This window comes from Mauremys mutica, chromosome 4 (genome assembly GCF_020497125.1).
Source record: "Mauremys mutica isolate MM-2020 ecotype Southern chromosome 4, ASM2049712v1, whole genome shotgun sequence".
NCBI lineage: Eukaryota > Metazoa > Chordata > Testudines > Geoemydidae > Mauremys > Mauremys mutica.
Window position 1 is genome coordinate 30,062,392 of NC_059075.1, and position 20,157 is coordinate 30,082,548.

Here is a 20,157-nt window from a genome sequence, read left to right on the forward strand (position 1 = left end):
ATATCCAACTACAGCCACAGCTAGAACTGGTATCCACTGACAGCAGCCCTGCTAAGGAGATCTGAGCTCCAGGCTACTCTTTGCAGCTCTTACAGCTTGTTGTGCCTTCCGGGATGAAGCTGACTTCCCCATCCTGCTTAAATTCCTTACACTGTGAGAGCTGGTGCTGCAGTTAACATGAAAGACTCTCTTCTCAGCCACCAGAGACTCACCCAATGTGAGTCATATTTTACATTATCCATTAAACTGTGGCACTGTTTGATTTGCTATTTTTAGAGTATAACCATGCAAAGTATGTGCCTGATACACAGCCTCAGCAGAGCAAGAAGAGCAGGATTGCATTAGAGGCCAAAATCTGCTTCTCTGAGCCTTTTCCTGCACATTATAGTTACTTACACGATTGTTATTTTTGGATCGTAAGCTCTCCGAGGAAAGGTCCATCACCTACTAAATGTTTGTACAGCTGGCTGAGGCTCCCAGGTGCTGCCACATTATATATATTGCAGAAAAACCCAGAGGCCTCAAGCAGGACTGCCACCCTGCTGCACTGGGCACTGTATAAACATATATGAAGACATGGGGCTACCTATGGTTCCTACCCTGTAAAGCTTGCAATCTAATCTGACCAGTGAGCTGTGAAGGCCGGGGGGAGGCAGAGGTATACAGTGATATATACACATATATAAATGTGCAATTTGTAAAAAAAAATGGTTATAAATAGACCTAGCCATAATTAATTGGCTGATTTCTCACCAGCATGGTAGCAGAGGTGCGTCTTGAGTAGGAATTTGGAGGAGGAGAGGGTAGTGGCCTGATGGATCAGTTCTGTGCATGAAGGTCAGAGTAAAAGGTGCAGAGATGCTTGTTCAGGAAGCTGACAAATGGGCAGAGAAGGCATGCGGGTGGAGTGGAGGAGGTCATGATGAGACACAAGAGCAGACAAGTAAGGAGGGACAGCATTGTGGAGGGCCTGGGAAATGAGAACAAGAAGCTTGACCTTGATGCAGTAAAACTAGGGGAGCCAATGGAGAGATTCAAGGAAGAGGGTGTGTGTACCCCACACGGGTTCGGAATGGGCCTAAGAGGCCAATTGACATACAGAGCTATGCCCGGAGAGTGGGACAGGCTTAATGGAGGATGAGGCCCAGTTGCTTCCGTGGTGAGTTCTGCCTCTTCACAGGGTGGCGTGGTGAAAGGGATGGGCAAGGAAGATGGATCTTGTCTTAGCTATACTTTGTACTGGTCTGAAAATAGTGGATCAGAGCCATAGCTCCTTTGACTTCAAGTCAATGGAGCTATTCCAGTTTTCACCAAATGAGAATCTATCCCATTGTGTTTAAATTCTAAACATAGCAAGTAGGGCTTTGGGGAATTTAACTGCAGCAAACTTACTGGGCATTTTTATTGTGTACGTTCAAGTTAAACTTCTGACATCAGGTTAAAGCTCTCTAACAAGTCTGCATATATGTGGGTTGAGCAACATTTTCTGCCAGGACACATCCCCCTACTTCCACCTCACACATTTGTCTTCCTTGCTTCACCAGCGAGAAAGCTGGAGACTCTACGTTTCTGCTCTGCAGTTATAACTTGAGGAATAATTAGGAACTGCCCTGGGTTGTTGTTGATTTTTATGAACAAATAAGGAATGGGGATTCACAGTTTTTAGAAATACGGTCATGAATTTTGAAAGGGTCATGAAACTTCTAAGTCAGGCTGGGCTGACCTATGTATATACTGAAATCTCATCTTAAGAAACTGGGAATTCAGCATGGTTAAAACTGAGCCTTCTACCTTGGGCTTACACATTCCTCTCTTACCATGCATATAGGGGTTTATCCTGGTTTTGATTGCAGCTCTGTGAAATTATCACAATCCAGCTGAAAAAAAAACCACACAAAAGTGCCCTGGCTTGGGGTTTTGATAGAGGTGAACCTCAGCTACTGGATTTGGTTCTGAACTTTCCCAGACTTCACAGGTGTGAAGATTCAGAGTTCTGGTTTGAATTCCCCACTGCAAAGTCTGGAGAGATATAATGTGTTCCTCTCTGGGCTCATCTCTAGTTTTAATGCAAACTTGAAACCCATCAAAACCCTCTTAATTAACTTGGTTAATGTATGTGTGTGGAACAAAATCTTAAGAAATTGGCAGTTTTGCAGGGTTATGACACAAAATCAAGTGGACATTGATGCAATTGTGTTTTATCTTGAAATATTAGGTAGATTCTCAGACCTGACTTGTCCCTGAATTAGCACAAAGGAGAAACAGCCAGCTGGGGAAGTCACACCAGATAGTGTAATTAGTTACTGTTATTCTACAGTTATCATTCTTGTCACAGCTAGACTTTTGTCTTTTTGGCACAAGGAAAGGTTGAATTGAGACTCCATCTGCTCTGCAATTGGAAAAGATGGGAAACTTACTGATTCAGTGATGAGCAAAAGACACTTAATGAAGTACAGATAATTATACAGGAAGCTGAGCACAGAGTGTACTCTTCCTATGTCAAGAATACTGCCTGGACTTGAAGCTGGCCCAAAGAATGAGAGGGATTGGGTTCCTATTCTCTGGGTGACTAGGAGGGATAAAGAGAATTTCCAGCACAGTGAAATCTGGTTCTGAACAGCCTAACACACTTAGTTAAATTTATTACTAGAGCTGTTTGGGAATTTTCCACTGGAATGCTTTTTTGACAGAAAATGCAGTTTCTGCAAATTTTTTGCCAAAAAATGTTGAATTGCTGTTAGGAAAATCAAAACAAAATATTTTGTGTCAGGTTGGTTTCACCTGAATTGGAATATTTTGTTTTGTTGAGCCAACCCCAAAATGCTTAGATCAGAATCAGGCCAGACATAAAACTGCCTTTCCCAATCAGCTCATTGCCTTATGGAAGTTGTAGTTTAGACCCCAACTCTCTTCTATGGACTAGACTCCCTGGAGGATTATATCTGTTATAATGCAACATGGATTTCCCTCTGACCTACTGTATGGCACATTATGGGAGCCATATGAATCTGGGTGCATCATGGGAGATACATTCCAGCCAAGGATCTAGCCCCTGGGGAGAATGGGGCCATCAGTCTTCGAACCTACAGCTCCCATGAGGCAATGAGCTGAACTGGGAAAGATAGCGTAAAAGTTTTGTAGAATTGATTTGAAATTCCAGTTCAACAAACCAAAATGAAACACTTCAATTTCAGGAATGTCAAAATGTTGTGTTTTGTTTTGATTAAAAAATCTTAAAACAAAACGTTTCAACATTTTCGAATCAAATATTTTCAAAATTTGACCTTTGAGACAAAAACAAATGTTGAAATATCAGAATGGCCTGTAGGACAGAAATTCTGAATTTCGCATAGCTCTAGTTATATCTCAGAAGCAATGCACAAGAATCACATGGAGATTATGCCAGATATGTGGCACTTAGTGTTAACACTTTGGCCAGTCAATTCAAAATGTGTTTTTAAGACTAAAATGATGATGAATTTTCTTAACGTACAGTGCTGTGTACACCACCACAATGTGTCCAAACATATTTTATTACATTTAAAGTCTGTCTTGATAGGACAGATACACTAGAGAAGTGCAATAATGGCTTTCTAAGCCTACTGAAGCAATCATGAAATAGTAACAAACAATATTAACACTTTGCACCTACACAATGTCCTGGGGACACCTTCTGCACATTTCAGCCAAGGTTTTGGAAAGACAAAACCCAAGAGACTTTCCCCAGGGAACCCCTCTCAGGCTTTACACTTAGTCCAGTGCATTGTGGGACAGGACTTTGGGAGTTTAGGGAGAGCTATGTGAATACTTGTGACAATTTAGGAAATCTGTCTGGACAACTTAAGAATTCTGGTTGTTGTTATGAAATTATTATGCAGCTGTTAATATGAAAATTGATGCATCATTAATGTCTCTCTGTCTCTGTGTATCCACCATTGTGGACAAACCTTTCAACATGTACCTCCCAAACGAGGGACAATGGTGGGCTGCTGGTATGCAACAACTAGCTCTTTGGGACAATGGGTTTGCTTTTGCTGGGAGAAAATACTTCCTCCTCTTGTCTGAAAGGTGTGGGGAAGTGGATAGAGTGTAACTTTCTCACACAGGACAAAGAGACAGAGGTTACCAAACAGGAGGTTATAAAAGGAAGGGAAGACTCACAGGGAACCACACAGGAAGTTTGGAAAGTAGAGAGGAAGGCAACAGATCAACCAAGGTCAGAGTAGGCAAACTGGGGGAGAAGGTTCCATGTTTCAGAACCCAAGTCAGGCACTGCAACAGAAGATCCTTGAATGGCACTAGAAGACCCTGACCCCAGCCCAAGGAATGGTCTGGAATTATGAGGAAACTGAGGCAGGGAAATGCATGCAGGTTTTATTATTTTTGTAGAGATCTCTTTGTATGGGGGAAGTCTGAGGGGTTAGCACTGCTTCCAGGGACTGGACATTGCGCCACACAGAAGATCTGTACTCCAAGAGTGCGCCAAGAAGCCCTAAGACAGTGCCAGTGCCCAAGCTCCATCCAGATTCCAGAGGCTTAAAATACATGGAATCCAAAAGCTGGATCCCCTTACAGCAGACTCCTGAGGGCCAAGAGGAGGCACTTGAATGGACCCGTGACACTTGTGCAGGACAGACATGATGATCAATGAAGCTTATAGTCATGGACCTCATTATCAGTGCTTTGATTCAAAGAACATTGACTCTCTTGGGGTACATCTTATAACATCTTCTATTTGAGCATCTCAGAGTAATTTGCAAACATTAACAGATTAAGTCTAAGCATACCTCCATGAAGGAGTTATAGTAAACATACTAGCCACCAAGTTCACTATCAAACCAAAATCTTTCCATGTAACTACAACAAAACCCTTTTTTCTTGGGTACCATAGCCATGAAAAAAGCAAAGCAGAGATGGAGTGGACAGGGAGAGCAAATGTTTTAATAGACCTCTACTGTACCTGGGTTTCCTTGAGCCATGGAGTCATAGATGAGTTTGCAGGATTTCAGCAGTGTGCCAATCTTCTTCTCTGGGGAGTAGAACTTGTGCATGGTTGTAAACTTGTGAAGGATTTTTTCCAGCACAACAGTTTCAGGCACGCTGGTGGTGACACCCAGGTCAGTGGTGGTTGTGTTCTGTATGACCAACTGGTTCTCTTTCAGCAGCTGTAAGGATCCATCTTTGTTGTGGATTTCCCGTAAGTAGGAATCAATGGCATTTTTTAAAGGTTTCAGGACACATTTGTACAACGCTGACTCGACAATCACTTCTGCATAGGAAGGGGGAGAGGGGAATAAGAGAACATGGGATCCATGAAAAAAAATTAACTTAGTAGCACAGATGCATCCCTAGACCAACCTAGTGCAACTCCCATGCAAGAACCTGGGCCATGTCATAAGCAAATTTAAAGGACAGTGTCAGTTACAGGTGGGATGCATATAAATGCAGTTGGTAAAGTAGTGTCATTTGCATCAGGCTGGCATTCAGTAGGTGTGCCACAGGTAATTTACACACCAAAGGGGCAGACGTTGGTGGGGGAAGTGTAACTATACCCACCATAGGCCACGGGCAGGGTTTGAACCAGAGCACAATATCAAAACATAGACTTCTACCAGTTGAACTGAAGGAGTAACTCCATTAACCAGAAGCAGTAGTGTGACACACATTTTACAAGTGCATTACTATCCTGTAATGGGACAGCCAACTAAGGGGAAGTGTAAAGTAAAGCAGAACCCCACTTTCCCACACCACTCTTGGTTGCTTTCCTCTAACAACTCTGCTTTTCCAGACCCTCGTGTAGGTTACACTAACTTACCGATATGCAGTAATTTACACCACATTTTACGTCATCTGTGAATATGGCCCATGAAGCCTATTTCCTAACACTTGCTTAATATTCAACAGGAGAAAAAAAAACACCCAGACAACAGCAAGCTTGAGAAACTACGGGAAATTGCATTACGCCTGTTGCCTACTACAATAATATGGTTCAATGGCACTGCAGAACAGTGCAGCCGCTCAGACAGGGAGCAATGAAAACATAGCAGTTATGTTTATGGGCATGACGTGCAGCTCTTTTAAAGACTCTACTACAGGTTACAAGGGAGACAATCTGTGTGCATGAGCAGCTAGTCTGGAGAAGAATCAGAGTCTGAAAACTTTTCCCATGGAAATCCCCATTGCCCTCAAAAGAGCTATCCCTGGCCAAGTTTAACCTGTGAGGAGTCTGCTGACTTTGGGCCAAACCCTCCTCTTGCTGGTCTGAAGGAATAGAGCCCATCATCCAACTACGAGTTGGGGGAGGCATGGGAGAAGGGAGTTCTGTTTCTGCAGCATTGCATTTCCAGCCATAACAAACAGATTCCTCCTCTAAGTGAGCATTAACTTAGGCAGATAACTCTCCATGCTCTGAACCTCTCCCATCTCGAAGGATGGGGGTTCCAGAGCAGTGACCAGTGGGGACCCTGCAGACAAAGGACCAGAGGAGTTCAGGTGGAGCTCTGAGGCAGGATAGAGGCCCAGAACCTCCACCAGATGGTCCTAGCCTCTGATGAAACTCAGGCGATGTGTGGGTTATTTAAGATGAAGCCTGTGACTGTTCTGAAGGTGATGGGGCTATGTGTAAACCCCACTCACAGTGGAAAGAAGAAAACTCAGGCAGTGAAAACTTGCACCATTTTCAGCATCCTCTACAGGAATAACCCACCGTGGAGCCAGCATATGGAGAATGGGAACTGTAGCCATACATCAGAACTCATGGAATTCAGGGTTTGTCTTCACTTCTAAAAAAGCTGTGGCTTTTACTGCAGGGTAACTAATGCGTGCAAGCTATCCTGAAGTAAAAAACACAGTGAAGACCCGGCACTTTAGTTTTACCACAAGGTATTCTCGCTGAGTTCAACCTATGTCCTTCCCTGGGGTTGACCTCACAAAATTTATCTCATGGTAAAACTAACGTGCCTTGTCTTTAGTGTGTTTTTGAGATAGCTCACATGTGTTAATTACTCTGAGGTTAAAAAAAAAAAAAAAGGAAAAAAACCCACATCTTTTTTAGCACTGAAGACAAGCCTTCAGTCACCGTCTACTTTACAGTTGGGTTTTGGTCTGTTTATTCACTTCAAGGTCTGTCTTAACAATGCATATAATTCCCTGATGTTCACTGGTCTGCCTGCAACCCCGGATTTTAGCTTTTGCAGCATCAACGCCTTGACGTTTGGGGAAGTATAGGCTAGATGTCCAGAGAGAAAGAGAGAGAAAGAAGACAGGACTGCAGGACATGTCAGTCACCATTAATGGTATTAGGTCAAATGCCTTATGCAAGGAGGGATGGGTGTTTCCATTTTCCTTCATATAGGTGAATTTCTATTCCTGGGGGTACTGAATAAAGAGGCTCATGACCTGTCCAGATATGGAGATCAGGAGTGATTAAAAACCAAGATAACATTACAACATAGGTGCTTCTTAAAGCAATGCTCAAGTTCTCAGGGTGGCCAGCAGGCCTTCCACTAACTGCCACAGCACAGAAATAGAGTGTGTGATTTTGCATCTGCACATATTTGCATGAGATAAGGATTTTACATTTATTTGTACTGTTCCCACAAATAAGCTCTAAACTACTGCATGTCTTTGTACAAAGGCCACTGGCACAATATTCTCCAGGGAATTTTAAATTAAAAACTGTATTGTTAACAGTTATTCCCCTTGAACAGAAGTTGTGATTGAGGTAAAAATGAGGTGAGTGCTGTATTTTGGGGTTAGGGCTGCCAGTGCAGCTCCAGTGTTCTTACTAGTTGTGGTGCATGGAGCAAGAATTCATGGCTTCTGCCTTTGGAAACAAACCATAACCTTGCCTTTCCCAGCGAATGTTCAGCTGCTAATACCTGAAATGGATGTCAGAGGTGGGGCAAATTTCTGCTTCCAGAGCTCCACTCTAATGTTTTACTTTGACTGGACCTTCTCAAGACATGGAGGTCCACAAAGAGCAGAACTTTGTAGCAGAGATCTGCTCCATGGACCTGGTGGCTGCAGACAGAGTTTTTTGTGGAGCTTAGGAAAGATTACGCTTGTTCAGTTGAATCTCTCTCTTAAAGCAATTTTGTTTGGTTTTTTTTTATTTGATCTCCAGAGTTTTAATACTGCTACCCTGAATGCAGCCAATCAGAGAGCAGCTTTAGCCCACAGCATTTACATTTCATCAGGCATCTACCAATTTTATAAGGAAAAACTTTTCTCTGTGTCACCATTACCCCCAAATGACTAGAAATCCACCCCCTGAAAAGAGTAAAATGTGAGCGTTACCTAATTCTTCTTCTTTATAAACAGCTGGATCTATGAGAGATTTCAGCTCTGTACTTTGTATTAAATAACTCTTCAGCTGAGTCATCATCATTCGAATTTCTTGTAGCATCTCTGTGCTGGAACTCTGTTTTGCCATCATCTCTAAACTGTACACTTTATAGTCCTGCACCAAATTGCCAAAGTAAGAATCCTTGTCCTGTGACAGCTCTACAATCTTCTTCTGCAGCTTTCTGTCAGCAGATAAGAAGACTGTGAAGACATTGGTTAGGCTGACAAAGGAGAGCCTGTGCTTGGCCTTGCCCAAGATTACAGAACGTGTCTTTTTAACGGCAGGGCTGCTCAGTTGCTCTAGGTCATCCTCCGTGCTGCTTGTGGAGTAAGAATCAGGCTCCGAAGCAGAGGTCTGAGCCACTGCATTGCTTCCTGGACAGTCCAGGGAGGTATGAGAACCTTTAAGTTCAGATGAGCTAACAGATTTACAGCTAGCATCTGATTCATCCTGAGTGTGTTGGCAGGTGGCATCACCTTCTGGCTGTGGGCTCTCCTTGGAAGAAGGCTGTGCATTGTGTGTGGCTGGCTCTGCAATGTTTATTTGTTTTGAGTTGCAGGAGCTGGAAGAAGTCGGCAGCCGAGAAAGCCTCTTCTTTCTTGGTGGTGGGACAGGGGGCATCTTTACGTTTGCCATCGGCTTCCTTTGTAGCTCAGTCAAGTTCTCTTTTTCTGCAGCTTTGGCCTTTGCTTCCTGGCACTCTGATGTAGCGCTCTCACTAATGGCAACCAGCATTTTTACTGCCTTTCTGCACTGAGAATCATTGCTCTCTGTACAAACATCCTGTTCTTCTTGAGCCTGTTCCCCTTTCAGCATTTCACATTTTCCAGGCTTACCAACGCAGCTCGCTTCTGAAGCTCTTTCAGATGGCCGCCTCCTCGGAGGTATGGAGGGAAGAGCACATTTCGGTGGGGCGGCTGATGATGGGCCACTGGATGAGTAGGGTTCTTTTCCCTTTTCTTCCTTACCTTTACTGCCCTCAATTTTCATTTCCTTAGTGCTCTTCCTCAGTTGCTGAAGAAGCAGCTGGTCCTCTTCACAGGCAGTCATGGAATCCTTAGATAGCTTTGCAGGTGGCTTCAGAACTTGACTGTGAGGAAGAGGAGGAGGTGGAGGGGGACGGTGAGGAGACCTCTTAGGATTTGGTGTGAATGCACTACAGTGATCAGCGCTTGCACTGGAGCTCTTGTAAGGAGGTACATCCGGAGGAAGAGGATTGCTGCACTCCTCTATAAAAATAGGATTCACAAACCACAGCTTGTCATTTCCTATTGACAGCTCAATTTCACATGAACAGTGGTTTGTGCTACTTGCAAATTGCTGGCTAGACCTTAGATTATTCGTCTGGGCAGTTCTGAGGGCAGAGTCTTTCACAGGCTGGGAAATCCCCCCTCCTGTTCTTCTGTGGTTTAAAGAGGAGTCCCAGAAGCCTGTCAAAAAACAACAGAGTGAGACAATGCCCTGAGAGAATGCATATCTGACAAGGTATGGGAAAACTACTTTGTATCGAAAGAAGTGATGCAAACTTTGAACCCACATCCACACTGGGAAAAAAACAGAAATTTCACTAGAAAACTGTTCATAGTCCAACTGTCAGAAGCAGGGCCACCCAGAGGGGCGGGGGGGGGGAAAGTGGGGCAATTTGCCCCAGGCCCCGGGCCCTGCAGGGGCCCCCACGAGAATATAGTATTATATAGTATTGCAACTTTTTTTATGGAAGGGGCCCCCCAAAATTGCTTTGCCCCATGCCCCTGAATCCTCTGGGCAGCCCTGGTCAGAAGCTCATCCAAAGAGGACCATTGACCTGATGAGGTTTGTCCATTGCTAAGTCTGAAGGCAATAGATAACAAATATGAAGCAATTAAAATAAAGTCTGTATGCCCCCTACCATGGTCATTGTCCTCAAAATATACCAGTAACCTTAGATAACTAAGGAAGGAGGGAGCATGACAGGGATGGGTGGGCATGGTGGAGCTGAGTTTCCCTACTCCAGGGCAGAAGTTGGAGCAGAGCACCTGCTACTCTAATTCCATCATTGCCAAGCGGTCAAGATTCAGAGAGCTGGAGCATAGGATCAGATTGGATCAGACCCATGTCCATACAGTCTGGTAACCTGACAGTGGCCAGCACCAGCTGTGTCGGGGAAAGTGTAAGAACCCTGCACACGTAGCCTAATCTGCCACATGCGTTTGGTTTTATCCTGGTCTCCAACAGTTGAAGATTGGCTAAACCTTGAAGCATGAAGGTTCCTATCCCTTCTGCAAGCTGTTGTTAGCAATAACTGTTATAACTCTGGGTATTCCTGTTATCCATAGAATGCCCGATCACTCTTTGAATCTCTCATTGAAACTGACTCTCTGCCCAGCTCCATCACTGCAGCTCATGGCAGCGAAACAGAGCCTGGAGAATTCTGTGTATTGCTTTAAGGCATTAGACTGAAGTATCAGACAACAGTTTAAATATTTCAATGTCACCTACACCTGATTGGCAGAGAAGCCATTGTTTCAGATGCAAGTGACTTGGACACACTGAAAACCTGTCTTCAGTAAGTGTATACAAAAAAGGATTTAAGTGTTTTATAAGCATTTTTAGCATCCAATTTAACTTTTGACAGGATTCCCCTTCTCTTGGAGATAAATTCTCAGTCACTTGTATTAAAAGACCACACAGCTGAAGAGACCCCTTGTTTTTAGTCCCTTGTGTGGCTGCTCAGTACAGGTTTCACTGTATTCCCTATAGGAAGTATCAGGAAGCACAGGGACTACTGCAAATCCCTTATCTATTGATCTAAGGGAAAAAATGACACTTATTTGTAAGGGCACCCACTGTATGGCCTATGAACTCAGGAATCCCACACCCAACCCAAAGGCATGATAGGAAACACAGAGGTGGAGGATAGCTAGACACCAGAGCTAGTGCGAGACTTAATCAGTCTAAGCAATTGCTTAGGGCCCCAAGCAGTTCAAGGAGGCCCCCCTGTTCACTTGATATTATGTGTCGGGAGGGGGAGGGGCTAGCACTGCCTCTGCTATACACAGTAGATTAGAGTGGGGATCCATACATCTTATTTTACCCAGCCAGGACCCCAAACAGAGAACCGGTGAGCCTTGCACACTCCCAGTGGACAAGGCACATCTTTGCATTTCAGCAAGGGAAGCCAACCGGCCATTCTAGGACTGGAAGCAATGGCCTGGGGTGCAGATCCTGCAAACACTTGCTATCAGACATAATGCTCATTCTGCCAGAAGTCCCACTGATGTGACTGGAACTGCTCCCAGCAGTGGGTGCTATGCCTGCAGCAAGGCTTTCAGGCCTGCGCCCTCCGTGGTAAATTCTGAGGGCCAAAGCCTCCAATCAGTTACACCAGCATAACCTCTTTAAGCTTCAGCTGAGGGTGGAACAGAAGAGCCTTTGGCCAGGAATCGGTGAAATAGCTCTTGAGTTCATTTGGAGTTTCAGTATATGAGGGCTGGTTCACCCCTGCCTTACCCCACTTTCACACCACAGTAACTCCTTTGATTTCACCTGAGGCAACTTCAGCCACCATCCGGCTTGCACACATGATGTAGCCGCACCAGTGCTAACAATGCAATTGCTCTTTCTTCCCATTTGTCATGTGCTGCTCAAAACCCTCTGGTACCACCCATCCACAGCACTGTTTCTTACAGTGAAGCTTAGGGATGTCAGCTTATGGTTCTCTATGGGGACCCTCACCACCTACTTCGAACAGGATCAAGCTACTGCTTTAGCCCATAAAGGACTGGGCTGGTGTCTAGGACAAATTTTGATTTATAAGCATGTCACAGTATTTTCTTACTCAGGAAAGCTGACACTACAGTCACTTCATATTGTGATTTCCTCACAGGGGAGAGATGATGATGAACTGGACATGTCTGTCTTGAAATAAACAAACACACATTGTTGGGGGCAGTTGAACTGTTTGAGAACAAATTAAACTACCAACTGCAAGAACATGACCATTCATTTGGCATCATCTAGTCCGGAGGTTGGCAACCTGCGGCACACGGGCTGATTTTTAGTGGCACGCTGCTGCCAGCTGGGGTCCCGGCCGCCGGCCCCACTCAGCCCACTGCCGGCCTGGATGGACAGAACCCAGGCCGACAGCGGGCTGAGCAGGGCCGGTGGCCGGGACCCTGGCTGGCAGGGGCCAGCGGATGGAACCCCAGCCCACTGCCAGGCTGGGGTTCCGTCTGCCGCCCGCACTGCCGGTCTGGCACGCAAAACCTTTTACTGGCACACAAAACCTTAAATTAATGAAGACTTGGCACACCACTTCCCAAAGGTTGCTGACCCCTGACCTAGTCTAATACCCTGCTTCCAAGGAAAGCAAATGGGGCACAGTTCTCTTTAAATTGTTTAACGCCACTGCACGTCAGCAAATGCAGCACAATGGAATTTGCTTATCAAAGCAGCAGGAGGGAGTTACAGCATCTTGTGGGTCGAGGAAGTGACAGGCATGTCGTGGATCAGCCTGTGAAAGGGGAAGCTGATGATTTTTCTCAGTAAATACACAGATGAGGCACTATGCAGAAATCCCAGAGCTAGGCACCCAGGCTGAATAGCCTGGCAGGGCATTGGGCAGATGCCTGGAGTTAAAATGGAGGAGGAATTCTTTTCCCAAAGTAACTGAGGGCCCCACACAGCTGTCTCCTAGAAGCTGTTCCGGGGCAATAAATATTCCCTCCCATGAAGAAAGAATAGGATGATCTGCTCCCACTCCTCTCTCCTGGCACATCCATAAACCTACATCTTCCCACCCACAGCCTGCTGCCAAGTGGGTCTGCATTGCACACAGGGGTTGGCTCCTCCAGTGCTGTCCTCCCATCCACCTCCCAACACATTTAGAAGGGCTGGGTTTTCCTCTGTCTTCTCAGTGATGCGTCAGTTAAAAGAAGATTCTTTTTTTTGATGAAGCCTCTCTTTTAAAACCACATTTCAGTGCTCTACACCTTATACTCTTTAACCCTTTGTGTAATAACCAGATCCTGAAAGGGGCAATCTAGCTTGCAGTGGGACATCTAATTTCTGTCTCATGAGAATACATAACACTTTTGGAGAAAGTGGAAATTGACACCCTAGGCTTTCAAACAATGCCAGCTTTCCTTCCGGAAGAAAAAAAGTGGCTGCCACCTAGCACAATCTGTCTGTACATATTAGATTTTGTTTTAAGAAGCAATAAACCCAATCCTAAATATTTCATCCTCTTTGACCTTGCTGAGATGTCATGGAGCTCTAAGGAGCTCTGGAGATTTAGCATCCCTTCTAGGCAACTGTATATTACAGGAAGTTCTTTGTCTTCAGAAACTTCACTGGGATCCAGTACACAATTTCAGATGCCATCCCTCTATTGCAGGGGTTGGCAACCTTTCAGAAGTGCTGTGCCAAGACTTCATTTATTCACTCTGATTTAAGGTTTTGCGTGCCAGTAATACATTTTAATATTTTTAGAAGGCGTCTTTCTATAAGTCTACAATATATAACCAAACTATTGTTGAATGTAAAGTAAATAAGGTTTTAAAAATGTTTACGAAGCTTCATTTAAAATTAAATTAAAATGCAGAGCCCCCCGGACCGGTGGCCAGGATCCGGCCAGTGTGAGTGCCACTGAAAATCAGCTCGTGTGCCGCCTTTGGCACATGTGCCATAGGTTGCTTACTCCTGCTCTATTGACATCATCATGGTGGAAAGAAGAGGATGAAAAAGACCCCAGCTTTCTTTTTTGAAAAGCAGCTACACCTCTACCCCGATATAACGTGACCCGATATAACACGAATTCTGATATAATGTGGTAAAGCAGTGCTCCAGCGGGGCGGGGCTGTGCACTCCGGTGGATCAAAGCAAGTTCAATATAACACAGTTTCACCTATAGCGCGGTAAGATTTTTTGGCTCCCGAGGACAGTGTTATATCGAGGTAGAGGTGTACTAATTTTGGCTGCCTCTGTTTCTGGGGGCTCAATTTGAGACACTTTAAAGAGGCCTCCTTTTCAGAAGCTGCTGAGTCCCTGCCCTCTGCAAATCAGGGTCCTTATGGTGTCTCAGGTTGGGCTCCCAAAAATTGTGGCTCCCAAAATCACAAGCCATTTTTGAAAATGTAGGTGAGATATTTTATTTTTTGTTATAACTTTGAGCTGCAAAGTAGCAGTTTCTGAGCATTCAGTATTGGCTGGATACCCAGAGCCAAGGGTGTTTGGACAAAAGCAAAACTCAAAGCAATAATGGGGGATCCTGAAACTTGAGTGAACCTGCTGGCTAAATTCATCAAAGCTGATATGAATTGAAACTGGTGGGTTTTGCCCAGCCCTACTTGGAAATATAATACAGAATATCAAAAAACAGATGTGAAAACTCCCAAGTGATTCTATAGCATTAATGACAAATTAGGTCAATACAGATTTCAGGATATCTGATTTCAGTTCCTTCCATTGGATATTGTAATGGGAGACTATTAAAAATATTGTGTGCAGAATAAAGCATTCATATATATATTTAGTAGACAGAAAGCACCAAGCTACATAATTTTTCTGCTACATTAGTTCATGCAGAAAAAACAATGGGAGGAACTATCTTGCTGAGTACAGTAACTGAGCAAACAAGGTTTACATCACTTCATTAAACATATCAGACACTGGCTTCACCAAGGATATAAAAGAAGCTACAGGTGTAATCTCAAAGAAAAGTCAAAGCTCATCTGGATCAAAGAGCAGAAGGAAACTAGTGTTAGAGCTGGTTGTTAGATGCAACCTTTGACTTAACTGGAGTGGGTTCAGTGGCAAGGAATCAGAGTGGCTTAGCCAGAGGCCCAGTTCAGTTAACAGAACACAGAACTTAGTGGGGAAACAAAATGAGCAAAGTGCATGTGTACAACTATTATCTAAGGCACTAAGATTTTGAACAATCATTTACAGCAAAAAGTAGAGATGTTACACTCTAGACCTAATTTTTTGGGTTGATCAGTTACCTGGAGAGCACCAAGTTCATGCACCTTAAAGCCACCAAGGATCAACTCCAAGGCGAAGTAATGAAAGCAGGTCAGCTTTATACATCAACATAAATGAAGATGGTGTTTAATCAGCAAATTGGCTGATATCCTCCAAATGACATTACTGTTCAGAATGGCACCAATCAAGGTAGCTGTGGGTCATGAGTTTGGAGGTGGGTCAAGTAGTCAAAAATACCCAATCTTCTGAAGACTCTGTCCCAGCTGAAGCTTGACCCAAGTAATCAAAAGCAGATAAACTCTACCACTTGGTGAGTGACCCATCCACAATGGTCATTGCATTTCCCATGAGTCCTGAGAGATTAATCCAAATGTAGAGGCTTCACAGCTCATAATTATTTTTTTTCCCAGTCACTTAAGAACAAGGAAAAGATTGTGAGGTGATGAACTGCTGGAGTGTGAGGGTGGTTTTAGCTTTTCATTTGCCTGGATTGCCAGTTATTTTGAATATTTGCCTGTTATGCTGAATGGCACTCATGCACTTTGGTTATGTTGGAGTGTCCTTTAGTGTGGGTATTTCTGTACCTGGGCACCTGAAAAAAGGCCTGAACAGGTGCCCTTTTTTAGTGTGTCTGTAGAAAAGAAAAGAAAATCCATCTCCCCTGCATTTAGGCATCTCTACCTGTTCTGAGAGCAGCATAAAGCGGTTGTACTGCCTCTCCTATCCTCCAGCCATGACAACCCTCAACTGCTTTCAAGTTACCAGTTCCCGTGAGCTTGTGTAAACCTCAAGCTGCTTCATAGAAGACTTACCTATCCCCAGGCTCGCAATGGTTTCGAGGTCTGCAAAGCTATTGGCCTCCAGTATTGCTTGAGGCAGCCTGAGTGTGAAGGGCAGCAAATCCCTGTGAAAATAAATAAAGCAAAAAACCCAACCATTAAGAACTCCGAGTTTTGCAGTTTGATTTTAGCGATCTGATTTGCTAGCAATTCTAGCTCAATTCTGACAGGTGTGGAGGGCCCTTAATGCCACTAAAGTCAGCAGCGGCACAGCTGCCCCAGTGCAATCCCCAAGCTCAGACAAGGAAAGCTGCAAGATGCACTGGCTGAGATTACTCTGGTCTCAAGCAGATTCTCAGCCCCAGTGAGGCTGCTTTGGGCCAGGCTGGTGACTTCATCTTAGTTTCTTCCATGCTAAAGGAGGGATAACGATACCCACCCACCCTGGTCCACTGTGAGGCTAAATGCTTGCAATGTTTGTAAAACACAAACAGACCTTTGGATGGAAAGTGCTGTGATAGAATCATAGTGTTAGAAGGGACCTCAAGTGTCATCTAGTCTAATCCCCTATAGCACTTCAGTACTTAGACGGTAGGTTCTTTGGAGCATGGACCGTCTTTTTGTTCTGTATTTGTACAGTTCCTAGCACAGTGGGGGCCTGACCCATTAGTAGGGGCTGCTAGGTGCCACTGCAGTACAAATAATACAGAATAATAAGTATGTAGAAAGTTATTAATTAATATTTATAATTAAAATTATTGTGGGGTAACAGACTTTCCTCTATCACTTTTCTCAACACTTCCTACTCTGCCTCCCTCCTTTACATAAAATCAGACCTTAACATATTTTACATTCTAAATAGCAAGGTAGGATTATGGAGTAGGGTCTGACTATACTGAGTGTCGTGACAGTGAGCGACTGGCGAAGGATCAGCTGGGCAGTGGGAAACTGGCTGCTTTCATCAGTTGACTATTCCCAGACTTTCTAACATTTGGGGTTTTGGAAGGTGTAGAAGTTTTATAAGGAAAATGTGACGGGTGTTAGCTGGATTCCACTGAAATACACCTTCACTCTGAGTTCTATGGTAATGATGCTTTTGGGATCGCTACGAATTGTTTAGGTTTGCTCCTTGTCTAACAATAATTTGCTATGCTGTCTCTCCCGACTCCCCATCCTAACAAGGCCCTTCAAAGTCAATAATAAAATTAACAAGACAGTGAAGAGCTGGGTCTGGATAGCTTTGTGTGTGAAAAAGCTTAGCTAACCATTCTGCAAGCAGCAGGAAATCCTATTTAGAAAAACTAACCACATGACTGGATGGTCTCTATTTAAAAAAAAACTGTATGACTTTGCAATTCTGAGAAGGTCCCGTGTGTTGGTAGATGAACCTACTGTGAACTGCCTTCCTCCTTACAAAAGAGTGTATGTTTTGCTGACTGAAATGCACACGCCATGGCTTGTTAGGAGTGCTAGTGACGATAATGTAGTATTCAGGCCTGTATATTTGTCTGAAATAGAATTTTGGGTCTTGTTTGCCCATTTGACTTTTGATATTTTTATATTCTTACTAATATGTGTGAACAAAGAACAAAACAGTGTGTGGTACATCTGCCCACAAGCAGATGGGGTGAGAAGAGAGAAGAAATAGAACTAAAGTGTTGCTAGGTAAAGTGGAAGTTTAATATACGAGCGCACACTTGAAGGACAATCCTGCCTCAACTCCTCTCCCGAGATAAGGTCATGCAACCAGTCAGGAGGGGTGAGGGGGGATGGGGGAAAAGGTATAAGAAACACTAAAAGCCAAAGAAATGCCTGTCCCTGACTGAAGCACAACCTCACTCCTTACCCCTCCCATGGGATACAAAAGAGGTGGTACTGAAGCCTCCAGACCCAAGACCCTCCAAAACAGAACACGACCATAAATTGTAAGGGGTGGGACCAAGGGTGTGCACTACAGGTATAATTATGCCTGCTAAGGAAGGGAAAGGGGACACAGTGAAGGCTCTGCAGTGTACAGAGCTATGGATATGCTTGCTTGATTAACTCCAATAAACATTGCATTGCCGGCACTTCGGACTTCTGGTCTTCTGCTTTCTGTCTGTGTGACAAGAACCCGGGGAGGGAGAAGGGAAAGCCCTTAACATGGCTATTATGTGCATCGCTGAGCACTTAATTGTGTAACTATTTTTAATAAACTGAGTTCACGTTTGGATCTCTTTGCATGGAAAAAATTTTGGTGTAAAAGAGGAACAGAGTGTGAGCCATTGGCCTTCTCTTATTCTGTTATTCGTATGGGTGTGGGGTAAGTGGGAATTGGCTTCATTTTTTATTTAGGTAAATATTTGTAATTTGGAAAATACCAAGAAATGAAACCCCTAGAAAAAATCTATTTTATTCACTAGCTGGGCTGCCATCGAGTCACCCATTCATCTACAGGTACTATTTTAGTGCTTCGAGGTAATTTAGCCACCATGCCAGAACAGACTTAGCTTTCTCCTGAGCAGAGGCTCTCAGCTATGATAAATTGTTTCCAATTATTTATAGATTACTATTTACTAGAGTCTGAGCAGAGGTCACACAACTCATCAGCACTCGGGAGCATATGCTGAACTCTTACAAACTCCCAGCACTGGAAGACCAGTGCCTAATAGCCTTTGTTTCAATCTAGTGCTGTCAGAAAATTATTTCCCGTTTACCTTCTCTTATCTGACAGCAATCTCTGAAATTAGCAGAAACATCAAGAGCATAGGTTACATTCAGTAATATCATTTATAAAAGGAACTAAGAGAAACATTTTCCTCTTTGTTGGGAATGTACATTTTTAGCTGCGATAGGCGTTACTAGAATTGCAACGCAGAAGTGAGCTGAGTTGTCTTTTTCTTTTTTCCAATGATCACATGATTAGAGACTCTGCACTAAGGCTGTTTACATCACTCTGGCAGTGTAAGTGTCCTTAAATATACCTTACGGCCCTTTTACACAGCCTAAGCAGTGTAAAGTAGCTTTACGATAAATGAAAATCAGACCTCTCTTAAAATGTGAATAATCACTGTAAGTGTCATGTTCTTTGCTCTAGGAATGACAGCATAGTGGATCACAAGCTAAATATGAGTCAACAGTTTAACGCTGTTGCAAAAAAGCTAACATCATTCTGGGATGTATTAGCAGGACCATTGTAAGCAAGACACAAGAAGTAATTCTTCCACTCTACAACACACTGTATTGTGCCGAGTTCTGGGCACCACATTTCAGGAAAGATGTGGACAAATTGGAGAAAGTCCAGAGAAGAACAACAAAAATGATTAAAGATCTAGAAAACATGTCCTGTGAGAGAAGATTGAAAAAATTGCGTTTGTTTAGTCTGGAGAAGAGAAGACTGAGAGGGGACATGATAACAGTTTTCAAGTACATAAAAGTTTGTTACGAGGAGGAGGGAGAAAAATTGTTCGTCTTAACCTCTGAGGATAGGACAAGAAACAATGGGCTTAAATTGCAGCAAGGGCGGTTTAGGTTGGACACTAGTAAAAACTTCCTGTCAGGGTGGTTAAGCATTGGAATAAATTGCCTACGTAGGTGGTGGAATCTCCATCATTGGGGATTTTTAAGAGCAGGTTGGACAAACACCTGTCAGGGATTGTCTAGATCAGGGGTGGGCAAACTTTTTGGCCTGAGGGCCACATTGGGGTTCCGAAACTGTATGGAGGGCTGGGTAGGGAAGGCTGTGCCTCCCCAAATAGCCTGGCCCCTACCCCCTATCTGCCTCCTCCCACTTCCCTCCCTTACCGCTTAGTCCTGCTTTGAGTGCAGGGGACTGAACTAGATGACCTCTCGAGGTCCCTTCCTTCTGTGATTTAAATCGAATTTAAAACTCAGCTACATAAAGTAGGAGTAGGATGCTCAGACTGTCACAGCGATATGGTTGGCATAAAAGTGTAGATTAGATTAGACTGGATTACTGTAGATGCATCGGCTAGGTTACCCAGGGATTCCTGCTGAAATGGACAAGATGTCATAAGTCTTTTCCAGATCTAGCATCTATAGAGTATATTTTGAATTTCTGTCTTTAAATAA

General features: G+C 43.9%; 1 protein-coding gene across 2 annotated transcripts in view; it reads right to left on the minus strand.

The window, feature by feature from the left end:
* The window catches only part of RIN3 (Ras and Rab interactor 3), a 95,664-nt gene that overhangs the window by 20,430 nt on the left and 55,077 nt on the right, over positions 1 to 20,157 (minus strand). For both annotated transcript variants that reach the window (XM_045016993.1, XM_045016995.1), the window contains exons 5-7: positions 16,120 to 16,211; positions 8,299 to 9,777; positions 4,961 to 5,269 (exon numbers count right to left, since the gene is read on the minus strand). In XM_045016993.1, coding sequence (XP_044872928.1) covers positions 4,961 to 5,269; positions 8,299 to 9,777; positions 16,120 to 16,211 — 1,880 coding nt within the window. The remainder of the gene's footprint in view (positions 1 to 4,960; positions 5,270 to 8,298; positions 9,778 to 16,119; positions 16,212 to 20,157) is intronic.